Source organism: Ictidomys tridecemlineatus, chromosome 13, assembly GCF_052094955.1.
Source record: "Ictidomys tridecemlineatus isolate mIctTri1 chromosome 13, mIctTri1.hap1, whole genome shotgun sequence".
Lineage (NCBI taxonomy): Eukaryota > Metazoa > Chordata > Mammalia > Rodentia > Sciuridae > Ictidomys > Ictidomys tridecemlineatus.
In genome coordinates this window covers 23,568,462-23,594,675 of record NC_135489.1, presented here as the reverse complement: position 1 = coordinate 23,594,675, position 26,214 = coordinate 23,568,462, and the positions used below count along the sequence as shown (strand labels likewise).

General features: G+C 44.4%; 1 protein-coding gene across 6 annotated transcripts in view; it reads right to left on the bottom strand.

Annotated features, from left to right (window-relative positions):
* The window catches only part of Myo5b (myosin VB), a 301,342-nt gene that overhangs the window by 133,729 nt on the left and 141,399 nt on the right, over positions 1-26,214 (bottom strand). For 4 of the 6 annotated variants that reach the window (XM_078030049.1, XM_078030050.1, XM_078030051.1 and 1 more), the window contains exon 5: positions 6,981-7,137. The exons of 1 other annotated variant lie outside the window; for it this stretch is intronic. In XM_078030049.1, coding sequence (XP_077886175.1) covers positions 6,981-7,137 — 157 coding nt within the window. Of the gene's footprint in view, positions 1-6,980; positions 7,138-10,568; positions 10,616-26,214 lie in introns of those variants that run through there. One more of the 6 variants, XM_078030053.1, reaches the window with a different exon arrangement.

Here is a 26,214-nt window from a genome sequence, read left to right as displayed (position 1 = left end):
TCAAAACACTGGATGACTTTTAAAATCAGTAGCTACACGACTGATCTCATCAGTATAAGCTTTCTATAAAACATCCCACTACTAATGTATTGGTAAAAAAAAGATGTTAGCATTTTAATCTCTTTCATATGTTTACATTCCTACAGTTTTTTTTTTTTTTTTTTAAACACCATCTTTAGAAATACCCACTAACTTTTTAGCTATCTAGGAACAATGAGGCATAAAGACATTGAAAGAGAAGCTGAAACCCCAACCCACTTTCCACACCTGGGCCTAGCTGAATTGAAGCAACAGAACTACCATCATCTCCTGACAGCTCCAAGCCCATAATGCTCAGCTGGCATGCATTTACAAGGCTAGCAAACAGCTAGAAGCTAGCGCTTCAGAGGTCAAGAAGTTGACCTCAACTAATACTGATAAAAAAAATAAAATAAAAATACCCCACCAAGACTCCAGGAGGAAAACTATTGCCATTCCTACCTGTAGGTGAGCATAGCTTACTGTGCCTCAGCTGAGTCACATGACTCCCTAGGGAAGCAGCTCAGCCTGGGCCAGGCCTGGCCTGCTCTGCCTACCTCCTGCCCTAATTACCTCCAATGTGCTCTCACAAATGGTGGAGCATCTCTTCCTGCTTCTGTCCACTGCCAAGGCCCACATCACCATTGCCTCTTTCTTGGACAATGTCAGTGCTCTCTCAACAGGTCTCCCTGCTCCTGCATCCTGCTGCCAATTCTCCACTTGACTGCCAGGGCCATCCTTCTGAAATGTGAACCTGGTTGTATTTCCTGTGTGAAATGCTTCAACGGCCTCTTCTACCCTGAAACAGTCTTCAGTCCTCATCCTGACTCATGTGCCAGGCTGGATACACCCAGCCTTGCCAGAGTCCTCACCTAACGGTCCCGAATGCCTCCTTTCTCAATGACACCCACGTGCGCTCTGCCCTCACCCAAGTTTCTCACACACAGTCCCCTCTGCTGGCAGCTTTCTTCCCAGAGCTCCCTGCACCTACCTGGCTCCTCCTCTTCCCTCAAGTCTCAACCTTATGACGGGCAGGACTTCCCGGACCCCACAGGCTAGGGAGGGCCTCCTGCCACATGCTCTCCCAGGCCCTGCATGTCCCCTTTCCCTCCCTCGCCCATGCCCTACCCATCCTGCTTCAGCAGGGTTCTCTAGCACCTGCAGGTGGTAGGCACTCACACATTTGAGTGAATGAAACTATAAATGAACTTTGGTTTTTCTATTTTGAAATGAGAATTTTGGACTCTTCTGGCCACCTGCCATTTTAGAATCCTACAACTTCCAGTTTAGGTTGTGAATAGTTTTCCTGTTAGGGTTTAAAGTATGTAATGCAGCCTACACCCCACACATACACTTCCCCTGCAGGGAAGTGGGGTTAAGTACAACCCTGTGTGCTGAATGACTTTGTAAGGCATCTCTTTACTGGACCCAAGGTCCAGGGACAGCTAGACCTCATGAGGCAGACAGGAGACCCCCAAAGATGCTTCTGAGTTTATATAGTAAACATCGTGTCTGTAATCTTGTAAGCCAACCAAAGGAGACAGGCATTTGTGCCCTTAGCACCCATCAACCTCACCACCTCAGCAGAGATCTCAGAGTGCCCACTTCCCCTCCAGAGGTCAGACCCTTCAGGACTCACAGGACAATGGCTGTTACATTTAAGCAAGCCAGTTTCATTTGGATGTTGGAAAGGCAAGCTACATTCCCCAAAATATTGATAAAAGCATTCCCAGGCTTCCAACATGAGCTAGTCCTTGGACTGGATGCCTTATTTAATTCTGACACGAACCCTATGAGATAGGCATTATAACCTTTCACCTCACTTGGGGAGAAAAATCTCAGGAAGGTCAAGGAATGTGTCAAGGTTTACATGGCTGCAAAATGGCCATGCCAAGACATTCGCTCAGACATGCCCAGGTCTGAAGTCTGTGTTCCTTCTATGTGAAGTCACAGTTCTCCATGTTGTCACCCAGCTCTCAACCACTCAGGAAGCAGCCATGCACATGGGCAACTTCTCACAGCTCAAATGGCTGTGTTGCATCAAAAGTAAATATATACTTATTAGATGATGCTGGGAGTTATGGATTCATTACTCTCAACTTAGTCAATAAGGAATTGAACATCTGCTTTAGCTGTCCTATGTAACCTGCGTCTCAAATCTTCTAAAAAAGATAGGTTTTATAGGTTTGTTCCAGCTAACAAATGCAGAAAGAATAACAGTAAGAATATCACCATCTTACAATGTAATGAATTAATAGATCTAGGCATAACCAATGACTGCTGACAGAAGCCCTTAGCGGGGTCCCACAAGATTGCCTGAGTAAGGTTTCTTATTTTAAAAAAAGGAAAAAAAAAAATCAACACATCTAAATTTTACTATGCTTTTACAGGAAACACAGGGGACAAAGGAACATGTGGAACAATTATGAGGATGCAATCAACAAAGACCAGTTTGTGGAAAACTCTAAAGGATAACCCAGTTTCAACAAGTTCCAACTTCAAACATTTAGTTTCAAAAAGTTCAAACATCTTAATTTGTAAAAAGGCAGTAAGTAAATCTCACTATGTCTGAGATCATTCCTTGCAACAACTTAGGAAAACCTCACCCAGGATCTAAAGATCACTGCCCAAAGATCTGTCTTCTTCCCTCACTAGGCTGCTTCACAAAGTGACTTGGTGGATCTGAGTACTAGAACCATCATTCTTCAAGATAACTGGGCCTGTCTACTAAAAGGGCCCATAGAAGCATGTGACAATCCAGCAATTCTATGTTTAGATAACGCCTAGACAAATTCTCAAATGGGCATACAAGTGTGTTTTGCTATTTAACAATAAAAAAATGCAACCTTAATGTCCACCAGGTGAAAACAAATGTGGCAGAGTCATATAAAGAGACACTATAAGGCTGTTAAATAAACTACAGCACACAGTTCATGGATAAACGATGTTGACGAAAGCACAAGTTGCCAAACAGTTGATGGAATAGGATACCTACCATTTATATAGCATCAAAAAACTATTGCGTATGTATACACAAATACATAGTAAAACACAAATGGACTGAAACGATTTCAATATAATTGAATTGTACAATCAAGAGACATATCAAGTACTAGGGAAGCAATGGAGCAGTTAGCCATGCCCAGTGGAACAGGAAAGGCCTGTTTGGAAAAAAATTGAAGTGACTCTTGGAATAGAGTTCTATCAGCAGAGAAGAGACAGAGTTCTGTTTCTGCAAATAACATTGACAAAGGGACAGGGTGAGAGTGGACAGATGTAGAGGGGCTAGAGTTTGCAGATGCATGGAGAACATTAGAGGAGTGAGACGGGTAAGGTACACAGGGGCCAGGCTCTTATCTGAATGGGCTAAGAGCTGCAGGCTTTCTTTTTAAAAGGAAAAAAAAAAAACCTTGAAAGTTTATCTGGTCTTTGTTTTTATCATTTTTGTTCACTATACTCTTGGTCCCTTTCATCTGCAAGGGGATTTCTCTGTGGCTGTTGGACTTACATGCCTACAGACTGCTGTCATCCTAAAAAGCCATGTGACCCTCTATCCTAGATGTGGGCTCTGTCCCTGCTCCTATAGTCTCTTGATTAGCAATACTCTTTCAATCAGTGCAGACTTGTGAACAAATTACTCCTGGGAGGCTGACAAGCCTTTAAACAGAATGGGGTCAGAGAGCACCAGTGCTGACAATAAATCATCCCAATCTGTCCCAGCCAATCCCAATCCATCCTCCAGCAACCTTAATTCCAACAGCTGCCACTTAGCTGGCCCACTGGGAATTCTGCCCTCGGCTCTCCTCTCCCCCCAGGAGACCTCTGCAGTTCCTGGGCTGCTACAGAAGCAAGGGGACGATGACATAACCACAGCTGATTACTTCATGGGGGAGGTGTCACCCTTCCCTGGAACAGGGGCAGAGTAATCAGCTGTCCCTGATTAAGACATGCCTGTGGTGGTTACAACCCTCCAAGGAGCTACAGCTGATGTGGCTTCCTGATCCAAGGACAGGCTTGACTCAAATCTTCTAAAAAGTTATGTTTGCAGACTTCGGCAATGCAAAACTCAGTTCACTGCCTGGGCACACTTTTAATTCCACTCAGGGTTCTTACCAGCTCTACATCTTCCTCTTCATGTCCAGTCCAAACTATCTCAAAGGTTTCAGTGAGTAACAGCTCAAGGGACAGTCTCCATGATGGCAAAATTCTACATCTGGTGTAAAGAGCCCTCAGGATTTACCCGAGTCATTTCCAAAGTACCAGTTTGGACATGGAGAAAAAAAATTAATGAACCACTGTTTTATGTATTTACATGATGGTGTAAAGATTAGGCTGGTTCTCGTATATATACCTTCAATCACAGCAAATGAACCACATCTTGTGCATTGGGGGGTGCACAAGTGACTTTTCCATTTTCTCCCATGCCAAAGCCCTCTGCTTCCCCCAACCAACCTACTCAGGCCGAAATGGAATACTGCAAACTTGAGATATTTCTGACCACTGGTATTTTAAAAGTATTCCCAAAGTAGAGTTTCAGAACAGATATTTGCATACCCAAGTCTACCTAGAGCAGCATTGTTCACAACAGCCAAAAGGCAGGAACAATGCAAAGGTCCATCAGGAGAGGAAAGGATAAATGTGATGTCCATTCAATGAAGTATCATTCAGCAATAAAAAAGAATACCGATAAATGGTAGACCACAGATGAACCTTGAAAACATTGTGCTAAGTGAAATGAGCTAGACACAAAAGGACTAACATTACATGGTTCCATTTGTGCGAGGTCTCTAGAATCGTCAAATTTACAGGGTCCCAAAGTTGGAGACAGGTTATCAGGGACTGGAGGAAGAATGGAAATTTGTTACTTTACCACAATAAATTTTTTGAACATTGTGTTTTGTTTAGTAATACAATATTGTGATTACTGATTTCCCAGCATGACTAGCAATTGTTCAGTCACCACGCATTGAAGATTTCTTCCCTTCTGTTTTGCCCAGCATTACTATTACTTCTATCTTTAAAAGTGGTCCGTCTCTGCAATCTTACTGCCTAAAAGATAAAGTGAATTTTAAAACTCCAGGACAAAAACAACAGCAAAAACTTTCTCTTATTTGAGCTTATATCCAATGATTACTATAGAGTGCTTAGTTGCCTTAACAAAGAGATCTGATCTCAGGGAGGCCAAGTCCATGATTCACAAATGCCTTCAGAATTGGGGCCGTGGCCAGGCCCTGACCTTGGAACTTAGAATAAGAACTGAATGAATAGGCTACCAACTAAGTATCAGACAATAGGGAGTTAAACTATGGAAAAGCTAGTAGTTAATCCATTTTGACAGCCAATAAGACTTCATGCAGTCTAATGATATGGGGACAAGGCTTACACTATAACATTCAGTAAGAAGGCTGGAAGGATAGATGCCCAAACACTGGATGATTCCTAGCAGGCTGGAGTATTACAGGGGATTTTTAACTCATTCCCATTTTCCAGGGATCCCTTCACAATATTTTAGTAGGCCAGTGGTTCTACAATGTGATACCCAAACCATCTGCCTGAGTATCACCTATGAACTTGTGAGAAATGCAAATGATCGCCGAGCCCCTCCCCAGCCCTTCAGAATCAATCTTGATGTGTCGGGTTCAGCAACCTGAGCTTTAATAAGCCTCGCAGCAATTCTTATGCATCCTCCAGTTTAAGAATTGTAACAAATAGGAGTTTCCATTTTCACATGTCTGATTTTAAAAAAAGCATCTTCAACTATACTGATCATTTCCAGTTTAAATAGTACTTAAACTTACTTTTGTTGAATTCTTAAAGAACAAGTAGTATCCTATCATTAAGGAAGGTGCAGGAAGGTGCTTTGACAATACAACTCTGAAGGCAGGAGATTTTGCCTGGGTAACCACTAAACTTCTATGGATTAAGATTCAGAGTATTCTCATTCACTTGGTAAAGGGAGGAGGAGAGAGAGGGGACCAGGAAAGGTCCAGGCAAGATCTTGCTCCAGAATAATCTGAAAGCGACTTCATCAACAGGGCTTGGGGCTTCTCAAGCAAACTTGAAGCTATTTTGGCACTTCTAGTTCTCAAATGAATTTCTTCCTAATAAAACAGAAAGGGCTGCCCAGGACCAGCAGAAGGTCCACTCCTAACCAGACCATGGCCCAGATAACAAAGAGCCTTGGCCTCAAAGGCAGGGCCTCAAAACTGGCCCAGGGATATGAAACCCTTTACTTCTACTGTCAGAGTTAAGTCCTTATAAAGGGGGAAAGAAAAAAGATGGTTTTCTGACCCTAAAACACAATTATTTACAGCAGGAGTGAGCCTTTAGGAAATGTTCCTGGCCTTGCACTTTTATCATCTGCTCCGAGCCCTCCCAGCCCAGGCCCTTCTCATGAAGTCCTGGCTGACTTAGGCAGCGACCTGCTCTGACCAGTTCCTGCCATCGCAGGCAACCGTTTCCTGAGGATCTTCAGCAGAAATGCCCTCGCCCCCACTCCCAAAGATAAAATGCTCAAATACTTTGGGGAAAGAATATTCTACCCTAGATTCCCGCCCCCCTCCCCCCAAAACACACCCTCCCGAGTCAGTGGGCCTTTCAGACCATCTAGTAGTTTCAGTGGAGTAGTTTTTTTGACATGTGATGGCACCAGGGAAGGGGCCAGCAGCAGAGATGGCAATAGATGGCAAAAGGATCACTGCTATAATATGCAGCAGAGACCAGGGATGCGGAGAATGTGCCACCCAATGCTGGGGACCCGAGGGACACAACCAAGTGAGAATATTCTCCCATCTGTGCTTCACAGCGACTTCCAGGGTTTCTTCCTCCAAAGTGGGCCTCTCAGGAAGAGGCGAGGATGCTGCCTACATAAGGCCCTTCAAGGATTCTTACGATTATCACCCCCAACTCAAGCCCCCGCAGTCCTGCTACCAGCATAGTAACTCCAGCCAGGAAGGCTTTACCTCCATGATGGGACTGGACGCCAGGACCTTCTCCTCGATGTTGGTTTCACTGGCTGAGCCACCGACCGTGGCAAAGTAGCGCATGGCATACTTGGCCGACACCGTCTTCCCAGCGCCCGACTCCCCACTGACTATGATGGACTGGTTCTTCTCATCTCTGGAAGGGAAGCAGCTCTGGTCAGTCATTGGCCAAGGAAAGGCTCTGCTGCCTTTCAGGGACTCTGTCCGACAAAGGGCTGAACCTGCGGCATCGCTCCCACTTTCAGGATGAATGTGCAATGACAGTGTAAAAATAACCTGCCCTCCATCAACAGGCCTGTGCAGGATCTGAAAGCAGGAAGCAGCCAGCCATTCTGAACGGGGTTTACAAATGCACCTGACTGCCTTTACCACCCACAAGAAGGCAGAGGAGGCCAGTCAGACACTCTCCAGGATCCTGGGCGCAGCACCCCTCCCTCCCTCTTACATACACCCCAAGGATTTACAGACACACTTTCAACTTTGTTTCTCCAACATGCCCACCCTGTGCCACTGTGCAAGTTCTAGTATCTTTGAGAATAAGGATCTTTCTTCTTTTAGATTGAGCCTAGCATGCCGACAGGCACGGATTTGAACATTTCAGCTCCTACAGCTGTATCACAAAGTGCATGCTAGTAGCCACCAGCCTCGTCTTGCCTCACGTTTCCCAGAAATTAGAAGAGCTATCAATTGCAGTATGAGGGAATTCAGGGCAGACTAAATGGAACGCAAAAACAAGATATCCTATGTAGGATTAAAAAAATGCATCTACCTTTATCTCCTTAAAACAGTAGGAAGACAGACAAGTAATGGACATTAATCTATCAGGTCTCTAAGGAACACGACTTTAAAAGCAGACAGCAAGAACACTGGTGCCACAGATTTGGGAAAATGAGTTGCTGTAAGGGCTGGACTCAACCACTCCTCCAGTTCCCAAATCCACCACAAGGGCAAGCACTCCAACGCCCAGCACTAGCAACAGTGCGCAGCACAAGGCTCATCCTCAATGTGAACCGCTGGGCTGCAAGCCACTTAGGGCTTCGCCGATTGTAAACCTCTTTTCTAAATGAAAATGGGTATAGAACTCAGGATTCTGGGTGCCAGCTCCTGTGACTTCCTAGGCAGAGTGGGCCAAAGAAGAACCCAGTAGTCACCACAGGTGGCCTAGCACCTTCTTGCTGGCTATCAACACAGGGAGGCTGTAGCTTACCAGCACGTGTGGATGAACACTGGCATCTCTCCTGAACTAGGCCAACAGCCAAGAAACCAGAAAAGTGAGGTGATGACAGAAAGGAATCTAGTTTGAGATAGACTAGATGGACAGAAGAGAACCACATGGAATGCACAACTTCATAAGAAATGTGGGAACTCCAGGGGATTCATTGTGAGGGCCAGGCTGAAGAGACCTCATCTGTGAGCCACTCTTCAAGGACATCAAGGTGCTATACAGTCTCAGCTCACACAAGTTGTGAGCAATGGGGAGGGACCTGAGTGCTCTCAGTGGCCAAAAGACACTTAAGATGAAGCTGAAAAAATGCATCTTTCAAACTCACTATCCAACCAATGACTTGGCAACTTATACAGACTCCTATCAAGTCATGGGAGATGGAATTACGGTGGCTTTTGGAGATCCCCTCGTAGTTCCAGTATACTATTATTATCCTCAGAGCATCTGTCTCTGTGTCCTGTGACATCTTTACACCGAAAGGTGTAATGTCATCGCAAAAGCTCCCTGTATGTTGGCATCAAGGAGAACTGGACTGTAGCAGCCAGCCTCTGTGTGCGTGACTTAAAGTAAGTGGATGAGTGCAGGATTCAACTTAGTCCTCAGCAAAGAACCACACAGAATGGAGAGGGACATACTATCCAGCGTCCTCAACAAGAACCAACATGTGGATGACAGGGGAGGAAGCCCATCAGCAGGCAGGGAGATGGGAAGTCCATGGCAAACTGGACTGCAAGGCGACCCAGAAAACTAATGCACTTGATAGAGAAGGTAAGAACCAGTGACCCTTGTCTACTTCACTCACAGCCCTGCACTGCTCAGGAAAGAGCGACTCAGACAAGAGGTAGGAAAGTTTTAGGAACAGGCACACCATTTAAGGCTAAGTAGCCAGTTTATGAGACAAGTGTGGAGAGGCTAGAAGAAAGAATTAAAAGCAGCAATCCAACAAGAATAGCAGGATGAGCAGGTTCATGGTAGAGACAGTATCAGGAATTATAAATGCCCCCAATGTGGTATACTACATTTGAGGCTCTTTGGAGGAACAAGTATAGGAAGTGACCATGAGTGCTAGCTCCTAATTTGATGGATATTAGAGTTGATACTAACATGAAAGCTAGAGTCAGATAAATTCACCTCTTACACCAGTGAGTGCCTTTCAAAATTTCCCTAATTGAGACTGATGTAAAATGTTTGGGGAAATTGATGTCTTATTTAACTATGCACCTGTGCACACAGTACCCACATTCCTAACCTACTGCAGGGCCAGGTGCACATTTGGTATGCGTACACTATTGCATCACAGCACCTAAGGGACAACATTGAACAGCACTCTCAATCTCATTCAACACATTATCTTTCCTTCCAACTCATTATTAAACAACTAGAATCCACAATACAGGCATTAATGACAGACTTGAATTTCAATTTCAGTTGCACTGTGATTAGCCATCTGACTTTGGAAAAAGTAGTAACTTATTTGACCTCCAGATAATCTCAGTGCAATCTCTTGGGATTTGAATCCCCAAAGCCCAAGCTCTCGATTTGGTACAGGGATCTCCAATTCATCCTAATACTTCTGCCAGATTAGATTTCTAAAGCACAGCTCTAATTAAATTTTTTCCTTTCAAGAAAGCTAAACAGCAATTCATTGCTTATCAAATCAAGTCCAAACTCCTTAGCTGAGCATTTGAACCCTTTTACAATGCACAACACTGAAGCCCTTAACAGATATGGGGCAAAGTGATATGCCTGAAGTCCTCATTCTGCCATCGACAGACTCTGTAAGCCACTTAACTGCATTATAAAGCAAACTTCGCGTCTCATACATCTATCTGCACAAGACTGTATGGGAAGATCTCCACACCTCCTCTAAGATGGTTTATGGTTCAGCCACATAGGGCTACACAAGTCCCTGAGGATGGCACACATTCCCAGCACTGCTGTTCATGGTATCCCAAGGCCACCTTCAACATACCCCCTTCTACTGATGTTCTACCTACATCAGGAAGTTGGTCTTAACTCCCTGCCTTGGCATCCCAGAAGGCAATTATTTCTCCATCTCCTAGAGTCTCACGTCACTTGTTCTGTGCCACTTTTAAGACACTGACATTTCATCCCACACTGTTGGTCTCCATGGTGGCTTTACCATGATACGACCGTCAGTCACTTCCTTTTTCTGGTCCTTTGTCTTTTCACTTCTAAAGCACGGGGTCATGACTTCGAATTTCAGTCAAGGGTCTCTTGGAGACCAACAGAAAACAAAGGCAATGAAAATCTCCTTGTCCCAAATATTCAAGTATCCAGGACTGGTAGTAGGGAACATTGGTAAAAGTATGGACTCCTACCCCATGTCCTTCCAAAGTGTGGCTCCCTCCATTGAGTCCAATTACAGAGATGACTTAGTTGGCAACCTGGGCCAATATGCTTTTCAGTAAATCCTTCTTTCTTGAGCCCAAGGATATTCCCTTTCTGTAATAAAGCAAATCACAGTCAAGGAATTTAGTGCCCTGTTATTGCTCACATTCTGGCCATCTCCAGGAAACACCCCAACATAAGCACACCCTTGAAAGCCTGTACTTGAGACAAGAGCACAGGACTCCAAAGGGGCTCAGCCATTCCTCAGGTTCCAGGTAAAACGGCGAGTGTGCACAAGCATGCACATATACATACCACTCACCCCCAGCTCACATCATGACCTCTCAGTATCTGAGTTTTTGAGATTTAATGGCTTCTAAGCCACTTTTTTTTTCTACAAAAGTTTCCCATCAAACCACTACAGCATTTCAAGACCATGAGCAGGACGAACCTCCCCTCATCACTTCTATTGGGACCCCCAGGCAACGAGAGTGTGGTGCAGGTGGCTGTAAAGGCAATTGAGTTCTCCCTACCCAATGGAGTGTGTGCTGACCACCAGGGAGCCACTCTGGAGCTGTGTTTCAAGAACCACTGCTGAAGTGTCACCTTGCTTGGGCGCTCTGCAGATTCATTTGTCACCTGCAGTCTCCAACCAGCATTGTGTACAGACACCAAAGGGAAACCTGGCTCAAGTTACCTCAGAACTGGGGAAGCAGCCCTGGTTTTGTCCCAAAGATCTGAGTTCCCAGCACTATCTGGACAGTGACCGGCAAGGTCAGGTGATCCCTTCTGAAGACATATGCACTCTCCCACCCATGTTCTGACAGCTGCTCATTAAAGCCAAGGCTCCATGAGGGCAGGGCTCCCAACACCAAAACCTAATTAGCCCTTCCTGGCCCAGGGCCCTCTCCAATTCATCACCCCTAGCCTCTACTTATCTGCTCCAGCCAGAAACCTGGGGTCAGCAGAGATTCCTTCCTCTGCCTTGAATTCTTCTCCAGGATACAATCTGCTCTATTCTCTGCACTTTCAGTCCAAGCCATCATCATCTCTGACACACATTACACAAAAGCTTTCCAGCCTCCCCTAATATCTCATATGACTTTCTGAAAAGGAATGCTGGCTCTATCTCCCCTTGCTTTAAGCCTTTCAATGGGATCCCTGTGAATAAGAGCCACGCTCTACAGTGTTCAAGGCCCAGCACCTCCTGCCAGCTTCACCACCTGCCACTCTTGATTGATTATATCCGAGCCACATGGGCTTCTTTATTCTCTCCCACTTTGTGGCAGCCTAAAGCTCTTCCAGCTTAAACCGATTTTTTCCTTCTTTGATCTCATGGCTCTTAATGCCCGGTATTCAATCATTTTGCTTTATGGCAGCTCAAGGATAACTCCTTTTTAATATAATTAATTAACCACCTATTTACATCATGCTTAAATGGTTTACAAAAGTCTTAGCCATGTACTCTTGCTTATGGTTCACAAAATCCCTGGGTGTCAGCCTTCTTGCTTTCAACAAGTTTGGCAAGGCCAAGTTACATACCCAGAAATCCCCAGCTGGTGAGACCTTGAGCGCAAACTTTGACACAGGTTTCCAGTTCTTTGTACGACTTTCCACAACTGCTGTGTTACCATTACATCCTTTGTTTTGTATAATAGAGAAGTCTCAAATGCCCCATAACAAATTTAGCTCTGATGCAGCATTAAATATGAAGCAGGGTCAACATCACACTCAAGTATCACTCTGCAGAAGCCCTTCCATGCACACCCCACCTCCACAGCTTATTCTTTTACTCATCTACCTCCTGCCCACCCCCAATACCCTGGTCTCCAACAATGAACATAAGTCTCCTGATGGCCAATCTCAGATGTAAGGACTTGGATGAGCAGGCCAGCTCCTGGGCTGTGTTCAAAGAAGAGCCCTTAGCAAGAAGTGTCACATGCAGCGGCACAGTGTCTGCAGCCCCCTTGAGCATTATACAAGTATCTGCATAAGAAAACCAAACTTGGCGGTTCCTGCCCTATGTTTAGTCTTTTCATGTTTCACCCACAGGGAGAGGAGGAGCCCCCTCCCAAGGCTCAGAAAAGCACAACTCTTTCCCCGAATTGGAAACTCTAAGGAGGGATGAAGAGCAAAAGCACTACCTGTTTAGGACCCTGACAACACAATAACAAACAGAAAGGAGGGAAGCTGGGTCTGCCAAGGTGCAGCAAGGACACTCCATCTCTGAACATATCACTTAGCCCTTCTATTGCTTCCTCCTGTAGTGACAGATGGCCTGAATTTTGGGTGTGTCAGTAGAATATACACTCTGTTCGCTAAGGGATAATCAACCCACTGTTTCCCACCCCCCATGTCTGTTCTACTCCCTTATTGGCTATACCATCACTGAAACACATCTACTACAGTAAAAAGTAAAAACAAAACTATGCTAGAGAATAGAAATTTTAATTAAGCTTTTCTGTTCAACAACATCATCTATGTCAGCACCATGGACAGCGTTAGTAAGTAGGAAATAGAGTAGGAAAACATAGCATTGCTCCCAAGTTTCATTGTAGCTAACTTCCAGATGACTACTCTATGTACAGTTCGATACTGTTTTTATAAATTAAGCAAAAACTAAACATTAAGATACAAAATTATATCAATACAAAACACAATCAAAAACCTGATAGTGAGAAGCCAGATTTGGGAAAGTATGAGATAGGAAGACTTGAATTAAAGAGAAATCCGATTATTTGGGGAGGGCATACAGTAGGTAAGTTGAGGAGATTAAAAGTTAAAGTGAGGCAGATTTGGGGCTTGAAACAGAATTGGAAGTATGTGACTAACACTCAAGGGCTTCCTCCCAAGGTCAGAAACACCATGAAGACACTCATGCTGCGAGAAAGGGCTGGGTCTGAAGGCTCCCGAGGAGACTCCAAGAAGCCTTCCAACAAGGCAGCCAGGCCTGGATGTGGGAAGGGGCTACATTCTGGACACCACAACGAAGGGCTCCTGCAGGGCTTAGGTTCCAGGTGTGAGGGCAGCAGATGGGCACGCCAGAGTCCCTTGGCCCTCAGACACTGATATCCTTAACTGACACTCTCTCCATTCCCAGAGCAGGACTGCACTCGGGCACAGCCCAGAACTCAACACAAGCCATCAGGAAGGCTGCCATAAACGTTAATGAAAGCCACTTCATTGCTGTTCAGCAGACCTCTGTCTACTTGGCAAGATGAAAATGAACCTTTGACAGTGAGAGATAAGTACTTAACACATTTAATAACCAAATATCATTTTCCCACTTGAGTTTCACAGTGACCCTTGGAGTAGTAAGCTCTATTTATAAACCTAGGTGTATCACAATATAGGCAATAGCAAAAAAAAAAAAAAAAAAAAAAAAAAATCAATCTGCCGTTTTCATTTGTTAATTATTCCCTGAAAGGGCCATCTCCATCTCAGATGTGATGGCATCATGGAAAGAGCCCCAGGGAGCTGCACTAGCCCACTCCTTCCAGGCAGATAAGCAGGAGTATGGCGAGACCCAGCTCTGGATAGGAAGTTCCTTAGTGGGAATGGGAATGCACTAGTTCCTTGATATTAAAGGGGTTGGGAGGTGATCCAAGATATGCTGCTGCTCTTACATTGTGGTTCCAGACACAGGATACAGCTGAGCTGTGATATATTCCATATGAAGTGCAGTTCTCTGCCAGTCTCAACACTCTGGAACTCAAACCTATGGGTTTAGACCAGTGTGAGCAACACAGGCAAAGTTTTCTAGAATCTTATACTCTATAGACTTATGTTGGTCAATGTCAATAGCTAGGGGGTGAACTATGATACGTTTGTGTATGTGTGTGTTTTATTTATATATATATATATATATTTATATTATATATAATGTAACATCTGCAGCCTGTAATGCCAAGTAAACATTTTCTACCTATTTCAGTTGATCTTGGATCTACTTTGCAGTGAAAGAGACTTCAGTAGGAGGACTTTTCCATGGCCGGTAGTGCAGCCAGAACCTGGAGCGGAGTGTACCTAAAGAACTCAGCTAAATGCGACCTCTTTATGCCCTGCGGTTTGACTAGCTGCCAGGAAGACAGCATCTTTTATTCTCCCTTCACAGATGCTGCTTCAGCCACTAGTCTTATTAAATTTAGGGCCTCCTTAAAGACCAATTTCAGCATCACCCTCACCTCTCCAGGTGGCCCATTAGGAAATCTCATTTCCCTCCATGAATCCAACTGCCATCCCTGTCCTCCACCCCACGTTGTCCACACCCAGAAACGTCCCCAGCCTTCCCAAGTCAAACCCCTGCACCACTGCACATGGAGCCCACGTGTCCAAACAGGGCTCTTCAGCTCCCCACGTCCTGCTCTTCGTCCTGCTTCCTCAACGGCACAAGGACCGACAAGGCTGATTTACCAGGTAGCACCTACAGGAGAAGGGGAGGAGCCGAGTCACACCACTTCTGCTCCACAAACATTGAGAGTCAAGTTGGCAGGAAAATTGGCTTTATTAAAAGCTTGTTTTCAGAATAGATAGAATAAACTTATCATTTCAAAAATTCCATCTTCTGAAGCTTAGAGCAAAGCTTTTCTGAAAGGCAGCATGCCAAGTGAGACACAAAGGGCAGGAAATGTACATTTGCAAATTTAGCCAGGCTGCATGAGGCGGGCCAGGCAGGGGCTACCTCTACTCTCAGCCAGCTTGGCACCCCAGGCCAGGGGACAACCTTTCAGTCTTTACCCTCAGTATAAGCTAACTGTTCAATTTTCCAGGGGCCTTTAATTTCAGTCTGTTTTAAAAGAGGGGACCTTCAAATCTTCATGTTGGATTAGGCCCCAGTTTCCTTAGTAAGACTCCTAGAGCACAAGAAATAAAATCAAGAATAAATGGGGTGGATTCAAACTAAAAAGCTTCTTCTCAGCAAAAAGAATCAGTGAGGTGAAGAAAGCTTACAGAATGGGAGCAAATTTTTGCCACTCGCATGTCAGCACTAATCTCTAGGGTATATAAAGAACTCAAAAATCTCACACATACAAACCAAGTAACCCAATCAATAAAGAGGCCAAGGTAACTGAACAGACACTTCTAAGAGGATATACGATCAACAAATCTGAGAAAATGTTCAACATCTCTAGTGATTAGAGAAATGTAAATCAAAACAACTCCAAGATTTCATCTCATTCCAGTCAGAATGGCAGCTATTAAGAATACAAACAGTAAGTGTTGGCGAGGATGTGGGGGAAAAGGCACACTCATACATTGCTGGTGGGACTGCAAATTGGTGCAGCCAATATGGGAATCAGTATGGAGATTTCTTGGAAACTTGGAATGGAACTACCATTTGGCCCAGTTATCCCACTCCTTGGTTTATACCCAAAGGACTTAAAAACAGCATACTACAGGGACACGGCCACATCAATGTTTATAGCAGCACAATTCACAATAGCTAAATTGTGGAACCAACCTAGATGCCCTTCAGTAGATGCATGGATAAATATATCCATGTATATATGTGTATATATACACAAAGGAGTATTACTCAGCATTAAGAGAATAAAATCATGGCATTTGTGGAGATGGAGTTGGAGAATATAATGTTAGGTGAAGTAAGCCAATCCCCCAAATCCAAAAGCTGAAGGTTTTCTGACATGAGGATGCTGAACCTTAATGGGGGTTGGGAGAGTAGAGGAAATTTAGATAGGGCAAAGGGGAGGGAGAAGGGAGGAGAATGAGATGGACATCATTATCTTAAGTACATGTATGAAGATAAATGATGATCCTACTTTGTGTATAACCAGAGACAAAAAATTGTGCACTATACTTGTACTTTAAATTGAAATGCATTCTGCTGTCATAACTTAGAAAATCTTTTGAAAAAGAGGACCTTGTTGTTAACTACCCTGGACCCCCTTCTCTCCCCCTTCCTGCACTAGGTCAGGCAGACTTGTTCAATGTATTTTAAAATATGCATAAAAATATAAATATATACAAATAGATACAAACACTTATAAATAACCTTTATTTTATCCATCCCCCAAACCCTGTTCCTTACCCCCTCTCTCCTGGATCCTAGAACAATACAGCTGTTCTCCCTGTGATGTCATCCCCTCCTATCCATTCCTTCTCACCATGGCCGGAAAAATATTACTGAATACTCATCTGAACATCTTAGACCCTGCTCGACACCCTTAGGACAAGACCCTATGGGCTTCAGGGTCCAGGATGGTTTCAGCCCTCCTGGACCATCCCCAGGGCTAAGTGTAGGCAGAGGTGTCAGGCTGTGCACAGGGAGGGAAAACACAGGCAGTGGTCAGGGAAGAGGTGACACTTAGAGTGCTCGGATCCCAGTAGGTATGTCATGGTCTCTGGTTACAACCTAACCACAAAGCATCGTTTCCTCACTGTGGATTTCCCCACTCTGTACATCAGGGACACCAGTGGAGCTTATGAAGCCTTCCCTGCTTACAAGACCATAATCTCTAGTAACTGGGGAAAGGGGAAACCTGGATATCGATTTTTAAAATTCCACAATTAATTCTAATTAGTTCTGCTGAGGTTAAGAACCACTGCTAGAGATTCAGCAGCTTTGTTTAGAAGGTCCACTATACAAATTCGCAAAGGCACAGCAACTTAAACACCTTGTAACTTATTCGTAATCAGTATAACCTACATCAATGCAACATTTTTAAAGATTAGCTTAAAAAAACTAAGGCCTTTTATATTTGGGAATGTGTTAACTCCTCTTTCCACCTGCAGGCAATAGGAGCCTTTACATTTACTTCCAAATTCCAGTTAATGGCTTATGATAAATCACCTAGAAATCAGTTTCCTCGTTAATTGGATTTATACTGTCAAATTCCACACAGTTGGAATAGCAGTGGTCAGCTTTGAATGTTAGAGGCAGAGGTGTCCATGCATTAAGAAAAGCATCCTGATGCTGGCTACTGCCCACAGTTGAGAGAAATAAGCAGTGTCCTATTATGTCCTTCAGGGGTTCTTAACCTGGGATGCAGATTCCCAGCAGGTCCTAGGATAGAACCCAGAGTAAGCTGATGGAATGAAAAACATCTTCAGTTGTACTGAAGATAACTTTGACATCTCCTTCCTTTAAAAATATACCAAGAAATCACAGCAGTGTTAGCAAAATCTAAGGCTTTTAGCTCTCATATTACAGCTGCTGTAGGATCATTAAATATCTATATTCATCACTACTTCAAAATGATGGTATTAGATCTGCCCCTTATTTCAAATTCTTAGAACATTTTGGCAACTTTCAGTGCAGTTTCCCTTAAAAAACTACAGAAATCCTTGATTTTGCTTCTTGACCCACAAAGCCTAAAATAGTTATAATCTGGCCCTTCATAGCAAGGGTATCTCAACTCTGCCAGGACTTTCTGCTAACCTTTTCAAGGCAAGAGAAAACATGCTGCCACACGTGGGACCTGTTCATTAATAGAGCATGACACCATAACATAGCCTAGCACAGACCACAGTAACAGTGTAAAATATCCCAGGCAATAACTTTTTAAAAGTTTCTTTCTTAATTAAAAAATAAAAGACCCCCTCTTAGTGCACTTCAGGCAGTAGAAGTATGCTGGGAAACATTCTGCTGGAGGTGTTTACCATGGATACGGTGCCTGAGGTTGGGTCACTTCACCCATATGGGCCTCAAACTTGTAGTGAAGGGGCCAGACTAGACCATTGCTCCATCAATTTTTCCTGGTGGCCTTGTTTAAGCACAGACTGCTGGAGCCCAGGCCCAGGTTCTAGTTCAGCAGGGTAGGAATAGAGCCCATGAATCTGCATTTCTGACTAGGTTCTCAGTGATGCTCCTTCTGCTGGTGGGCACCCCGAGAACCACTGTACGAGATGATGCCCCCAGCCCTCTAAGTTCAGACTTCTCTTCCTTGGGCCTGAAATGGAATCTGCTTCCATTTCTGGAGTGTCTAGAGGGTATGGGGCTAGCTGGAAGAACAGTGTTCATCTGCACCCCTCCTCCACTGCTACAAGGCTCCCACATGTCTCAAAGATACTAAGTTAAGCTCTTCTATTCCTCCTCCCCTAAGACCACACAGCCTCTGCCTCAAGACCCAGTCACTGCTCTTTAAATGACTGAGATATTTGAGACATTGGGAATCTGGGGGCAGGGCTTAGCACCAAGTTGATCAAGAACTAGAAAGCCACTGTTCCAGTTTGGAAATGAGGAGTCACCCAAAAGCTGATGTGTTAGACAATGCAAGAATTTTTACAGGTGAAATGATTGGGTTAAGGCTCTCATAACCCAATCAGTGAATTAATCCTGGTAGGGATTAACTGGGTGGTAACTGTAGACAGGTAGGGTGTGGCTGGAGGAGGCCAGTCTCTGGGGGTGTGCCTTTGGGGTGTCTGATGAGTAGACTTCCTGGTTGCCATGCCCCGAGCTGCTTTCCTCCTCTACGCCCTTCTACCATGATGTTCTGCCTCACCTTGGGCCAAGAGCAGTGGAGTTAGCCGTTTTTGGATGGAGACCTCTGAAATGACAAGCCAAGTAAACTTTTCCTCTTGTTGTTCTTGTCAGGTCTTTTGGTCACAGCAACAAAAATGCTAACTAAAACATCCACTTTAGGAGACATGACTAGATGGTATAAGGCCCAAGGAATAGCAAGAACTACCAGAGCATGGTATACTTTAGGCACGTAAATATTTGATCAGTAAATACATAATGTGATTGGGAAAGAAACTTGAAATATAGTTTGGCTATAGAAATGAATTATTAATTACAGCCATTCGACATCAACTATTTAATATTTATGCTTAAATTACCAGACAGCATAACGATTATGAGTATCATTAAGCATGTTACAGTAACCCTGCTGTAGGCATTCTTCAATTGCAAAAGTAAACACTCAATTTTCATAGTGTTTTGCCTATGTAGCTTTGAAAGTTAGATTATTCTCTCCAGGCACAGAGCCACACATCTGCAATATGGGAATCTGAGTGCCCCAGGAATCTCACTTCCAACCTCATATTCCAGCCAGGAAACTCAAGTCTTCTACAGGTGGATAAAAAAAGCTTCAATTAAACAGTTGTAAAGCTTCTAGGGAACCCCAAGATGGGAATCGAGTCTCAGGCCACAGTGACATCTGCAACTTCCCTTCTCGCCGCTTCCAAAGGAGCAAAGACTCCTGCATCAGAGGCTTTCCCAGGAGGAGGGGATGGGAAAAAACGCTTCAGGAGACAGGTATGGACGCGACACGAGATCAAGGATTCACACGTCTCTTGGGAGCAACGTCAGCTAGGGGGCCAGCAGCACAACTGCAAGGCCAGCAGGAAGAGGTCTCGGGCCACACGTCCATGTTCTGGGTGTCAGAGCATTTCTTCTCCCTTCCGTGAGGACTCTAAAGAGCCCATGGGCGTCCCCAGGACTGAGAACACAGAATTGAGGAATAAAGACAGTGTTTACTTTCCTACTTTACTTTCTTCAAGACTCAAAGGAACACTTCAGTTCCCATGCCCACGATGAAATCTGGATTCCACGAGAACTGGCTCCTCACCGAGTTTTTCATCAGTTTCTCTTTAACATGCTCATCCTTATCTTCCACACAACCCCGCCTTTCCCCATTCCGGATTTTGGTCATTTTACTAGCATGCCCCAAAGACAGAGCACAGACACAGAAAATGAGAGACTGTCGCGGGAAAGGATCTCGTTTGTCCAAAAAGGAATTTGGTTCCATTCCGATGCCCCAGGAGCTACCACTAAGATGGGTCTGGATTAGAATTCCTCTGCAACCTGCACTGTGGTGCCTCACCAGGGACCCCAGGCCTAGTGGGCCCCCCAGCACAGACCCTCACAGGACTGTCCACTGCAAGATGACCAGGACAAGGACAAACCATAGAATGCAACGTGAGGCCGTGAAAGGCAACCTTAGGGCAGGGTGTGGGAGAACATGAAGACATACGCAAGAGACCTTTCTGACCCAGCAAGTTTCACCCCCACCCAAGCACAAGTTGTGCTAATGGCAGGTCAAAAAGACCTGCTATAAGTACAAGTAACACCCAAGTCTACTGGCTCTAGACTACTCCCATAGTCATGTTTTCCCCTTACATGTTTCTTCATGTGAAAATTTTGAGTTTCCTTTTTTTATGGTGCATTATAATTCCACATGGAAGTGGGATTCACCGTTGCACTTTTGTCCATATTTGACCAGGCATGCAACATAATTTGGTCAATCATTCCCCCAATATTTCCTTTTTTCTTCCTCTCCTCCACTCTATTGATCTCCATTCAGGGGGATCCCCATGCCCCACACTTTGTTTCATCTTTCCAACTGAGAAAACATGCAACCCTTGACCGAGTTTGGCTCGTTCCACCTAACACAATGCTCTCAAGTTCCATCCGTTTTACTTCAAATGACAATTTCATTCTTGACAGAATAAAACTCCATGGTGTATATATATGCCACATTTTCTTCATCCATTCATTCACTAAAGGACACCTAAGCTGGTTCCATAGTTTGGCTACTGTGAATTAGGCTGCGATAACCAGGGATATGTGTTGTAGTAAGATGATTAATTTTTTTAAATTTTTGTATATTAGAGATTGAACCCAGGGGTGCTTAACCACTGGGCCACATCCCCAGCCCTTTTTATTTTGGATAAGATCTTATTAAGTTGCTTAGGGCCCAAGTTGCTGAGGCTTGCTTTCAACATACAATCCTCCTGAGCCACCGGGATTACAGGCATGCGTCACTGAATCCATCTGATGACCAATTCTTCAGGATATTTATCAAGGAGTGGCATTGCTGGCTCATAGGGTGGCTGCATGCCCAGTCTTGAGGAAAAACCATACTAATTTCCAGTTGTACCAATTTATAGTCCTACCAACAGCGTAAAAGTGTTCCTTTTTTTCCACATCCTCTCCAGCACTTAATGTTTGAATTCTGGAAAGCTATCATTCTAACCGGTGATGAAATCTTGTTTTAATTTTACATTTCCTTAATTCCTAAAATGTTCAACTTTTTTTTTTTAAGCACTTGTTGGTCATTTGTATTTCTTATGAAAATTATCAGTTTTTTAGTTCACTTGCCCATGTATTAATTGGGTCAATTGGCTTTAGTGTTAAGTTTTTCAAGTTCTTTATATATTCTGAATATTAATCTGTCAGAAAAGTAGCTAGCAAGTGTTCTCTCCAATTCTGTAAGTTCTCTTTATGTGTTCATTCCCTTTGCTGTAAAGAGTTTAAATTTGATACTGTCCCGCTTAACTCTTGGCATTATTTCCTTAACTTTATAAGTCCTAGTGAGAAAGCCATTGCCTGTACTTGTATGTTGGAATATTGACCCTACATTTTCTTCTAAGAGTTGCATAGTTTCTGGTGCAATTCCTAGGTCTTTGATTCATTTTCAATCGACTCATGTGCAGGGTAAAAAAGATAGTCTTATTCTTCTACATACTTGTTAGAAGTCTTCATCTCCTAGACCCATTTCACATACAAATCTCGTCTAACCCCCCAGGCCTAATTCCAAGGCCATTTTAGGACATCTACCCCAAAGACTCACCTGAAAGTAGGCGCTTCTCTGAGGGCCATTGTTCCACACCTGGATATCTGCTAGGTGGCTGCTTTCTGTGCCCATAGAGCAAGCCGACTCAAAGCTGAATATCTGGAGAGCCACACTGAGTTGCTGAGCCTGACATCAGAAGTCCAGCCTCCTTTCCTCTAACCATGCCAGAGCCCCTCAATCATCACATATCCAACCACAGGAGAGGCTTCCGAGTGACACCTGCTTCAGACCGAAAGCGTTGAAGCAAAGACAACCAGTCTCATAGCTTAGAAGATAATTCATGTAACCATGGCATTCAGAGCACAGAAGAAGCACACAAGGATGTCAGCCCTTTTATTCATGGGTCTCTCTGGTACCATGTCCCAGGTCTGTGGATCCTGGGATTCAAATGAGTTACATCCATAAAGTCTCTAAACACATCTGCGTCCTCAAAAGACAGACTCGCTTTAATGGGCTGGAAAAGACCCAATAATGGAAAGTAAATCAATCATTCATTAGGCTGGCAGGAAAACTTGCCGATTCAAAACAGGACTCTAACAAAACTAAACCTGAGGAGTACCACTCCCTTCTCGGTCACACAGGCTTAGGATAGTATTTTACAGCTACTATCTGATAGTGTAAAATACTATCCCACAGTTCTAAATGTGACACCTCACATGGCATCCTGCCCACCCACAGCCACCTGAGATTCAAAGATGGAAAATGAAGTCATCTCAGGAGACAAAGTCGCACTTAGGTCAATTCCTGAAGTTCAGCAGTAACAGCTTCAGGCAGACGGGCTTCTAAGACCACTCACAGGAGCCATCAACTTGGGCTGAGTGGGCAAGTAACCAGGACTGATGTTCTCATCCACAGTCTCATGGACTGCCTGCCTCGCCTCTCACACGCAGAGCATGTGTTAAGTGGCCAAGAGTTAGCAACAAAATACTAGACTTGGGTAACAGAAAACCAAAATTCGTAAGAATTAACTGCCTCATGGGTGACCACATCAAAAGTCTACTTACCCTCCTGCTGACAGAGGTCAATCTGCTAACACTCCTTCACTCAACTTATAGGGACAAGATCCAGTAGGAAGCTTTGGCGATTTATTTGAAGACCAGATTTCCAACTACAAGACCCAGTGCTGCTCCTTCCACCTCTGCTACCAAGGCCAGCAGAGGATGGCAAAGACATTTCCCATTGGCTGTAGCCCCAGGAGTCTTGGAGCATGGCTGGGGAGCAACCAGGGCCAAGGACCCAAGAGGGAGTTCTACCTCCATGTCAGGAATCTGACCCTCTAGAGTTAACTCTTCCCATTTTTCCTTCAAGTGTTTTTAAAAAACAAACCCAAAGTAAAACCAGGCTAGGTGCCTCATAAATGACACCAAGACTGTCAGCCTAAGGCAGAGGAGCCAGGAGCTTAAACAATGCAGATGACAGAAGCAGAACTTAAAGAGATTGTGGGACCACGAAAGAGTTCAGGCAGAGTCACACGTTAACTATACTCATGAAGACACAGTGGTCTTCCTTCAGGAGGATTTGTGGGACATTTCCATCCAGGGCAAGATACTTCTAGGAGCCTCAATTTACTCGTTGTGAAGGAAAGCATGAAGGATGCCCTAACCCCTGCATTCGGGGCATGATGCCATCATGGTGGGCTGGCCATGGGATGTTGACATTCTCCCACCATAACATGGCACCTGCTTACTACCCACAGTAAATGGAGCCAAACTTCCTCTAAGGAACCATGAGTGCTTCCTTTCAACAGATTCAAGTGCATTCTCCTTATTCTTCATCTAACTCCCACCTAAAAATACAGACTTTACTGGGCTGTAGTACTCTGGCCAACTACACATGCACACAGGGCATGTGCAGCTGCCCCAGGGGAACATGAGTGCTCACCACTCGCACATCACCAAGGCTGAAGAAAGCAGGATTTCCTAACTCCCAGCATCTCTGAACCCTGAGAGACATGCTTAGCCGGGCACATCAGGAACTTAGCAGGCATCTGAGGTCACAAGTATGGGGAGGAGGTGTGGTGTTCTAGCTCCACCATTCTGGTTGGGTGGGGAGAAGAGCCAAGAATGAGCAGAGCCACTGTTTTATGTGGAATGTTCTCAGGTCCTGTGAAATGGGAAGCATTTCTTCATGGTGTGCACAAACTTCTCACACCAAGGGAAGGGGTGGGAACAGCTTAGTAGCTGCAACTGTCTGGCTACGCTCTACACCTGCACAAGGTAAAGTTGCGTTTTTTGTTCGTTTATTTTTAGTATTTATGTTTTTAGTTGAAGTTGGACAGGATACTTTGGTGCTGAGGTTGGAACCCAGGGCCTCGCATGAGCAAGGTGAGTGCTCTACTGCTGAGCCACAACCCCAGCTCAAATTGAAGTTTTAAGCATAGGAAACTTGCTCCTTGAGGTGCTGACACTCAAAGGGACTCATGTCGAGCACTTCCAGAGACAGGGACATTTGGGTTAAAATGCAGAGACAATCAGCGGTCTGTGTACCAAGAAAGAGGGGCTCCAAGAGGGCCGAGAGTGTGCCTATGCGGCAGAGCTTTTAGAATCAGGGATTATTAGACGTCTGGACACTGACAGCCCCAAGGCCAATCTTGACCAAGAGAAGACTGCACAGCTGGGAAGTTCAGAGCCAGCAATTTGCTGTACAATAGATTCATGGAACAGAGACCAGAAGGGCTCTAACTGAAGAGTTTTGGCTCTTCCATTGAAAGGTAACTTTTGGGCCCAAGTATGTAACTACCTGGTGTGGGGGGCAAAGAGTGATCACCTCAAATCGTCAACCTCCTTTTTTTGTCAAAAATTAAATAATGGCTTCCCTTCAGTAGGGTGACCATTTTAATGTGAATAACTGATCACTCCTTTGGAAAGGAGTTTTGAGGGTCCTCACACATAAATGGCTATAGCAGGGAGCAATGTAATTAAAACCATCTTTCAGTATTTTCGGGTCCAGATTAGCTTTTTTTAAAAAAAAAATCTTAAAAACAAGTAAATTCTGGGCTTTCATTCAATTCCAACTGTTTATTTTAGTGATAATGAAGGAAATTCCCCTATTTGTGAAACACAAAATAATTTACCATTTAGAGTCACTTATCAAAGTTTTGAATTTGAAGAAATATTGCTGGAAAAGCAGGGTGAGGGAAACCTGATTGCCAGATTTATTTTTATACCAGGGATTGAACTCACGAGTGCTTAACCACTGAGCCCCATCCCTAGCACCCTGCCAGCCCACCCCCCTTTTTTTCTAGATGGTCTCACTAGGTTGCTTACAGCCTAAGTTGCTAAGGACTGCTTTGAACCTGTGATCTTGCCTCAGTCCGAACTGCTGGGACAGATATTTCCTCTGAGAACACACCACGATATTGCATCCTGAGGGAGCTCACGGTGCCCCTATTCCTGTTCCACTGACACAAGCAGACATCTCATTCAAATGCTGCACTGGTCCCACCTGCTCAGTAAACTGCTCCAATTGTATCATCAAGTTTTGTCTTTTTGTGTGTGTGTGGGGGGGTCTCTGCCAGGAGACCTGGACTGTGCTCCACCTTATGTTTGGTTTGTTCCCATCTGGAACACGTCAAGGTTCTTGCCAGTACCAGGGTTGCCTCCAGTCCTGGCTGCCTAGAAGTACCATAAGGAGCATAGCCACACAGGGAAGCCCACCTCACCCATCTGCTCATTCACAATTTGGTGTAGAGAGAACAGAGAAAGGCCCTCAGACACCAGGAAGATCACAATGCTGGGCCATCTTGACCTTCAGATACAGTTTGCTGCCAGGTAGCTCAAATGTTTCCATTTTGTCTTGCTCTATCACTTGCCTTGCTGTGCCTGATGCAATGTGCACGAGAACACATTAGCCCAGGATCCAATCAAACATGATCCCAATTTCCAAAGGGTTTCTTTTTTTTTTTTTTTTTTTTAAATCTCACAAAGCTTGTATTTTTAGAGGCTAGGTTCTAACTGGAGGGGAAAACCCCTTTTTAAATGGGCATGTTTATTTGCATGTTGCTTAGCAGGTGTGGCCGAGAATTCATCTGGAGGTAGTGTTGTATACAGAAATACAAACCTAGCACAGGACTAATGCATGATTAGTCCCATTTGCCCCT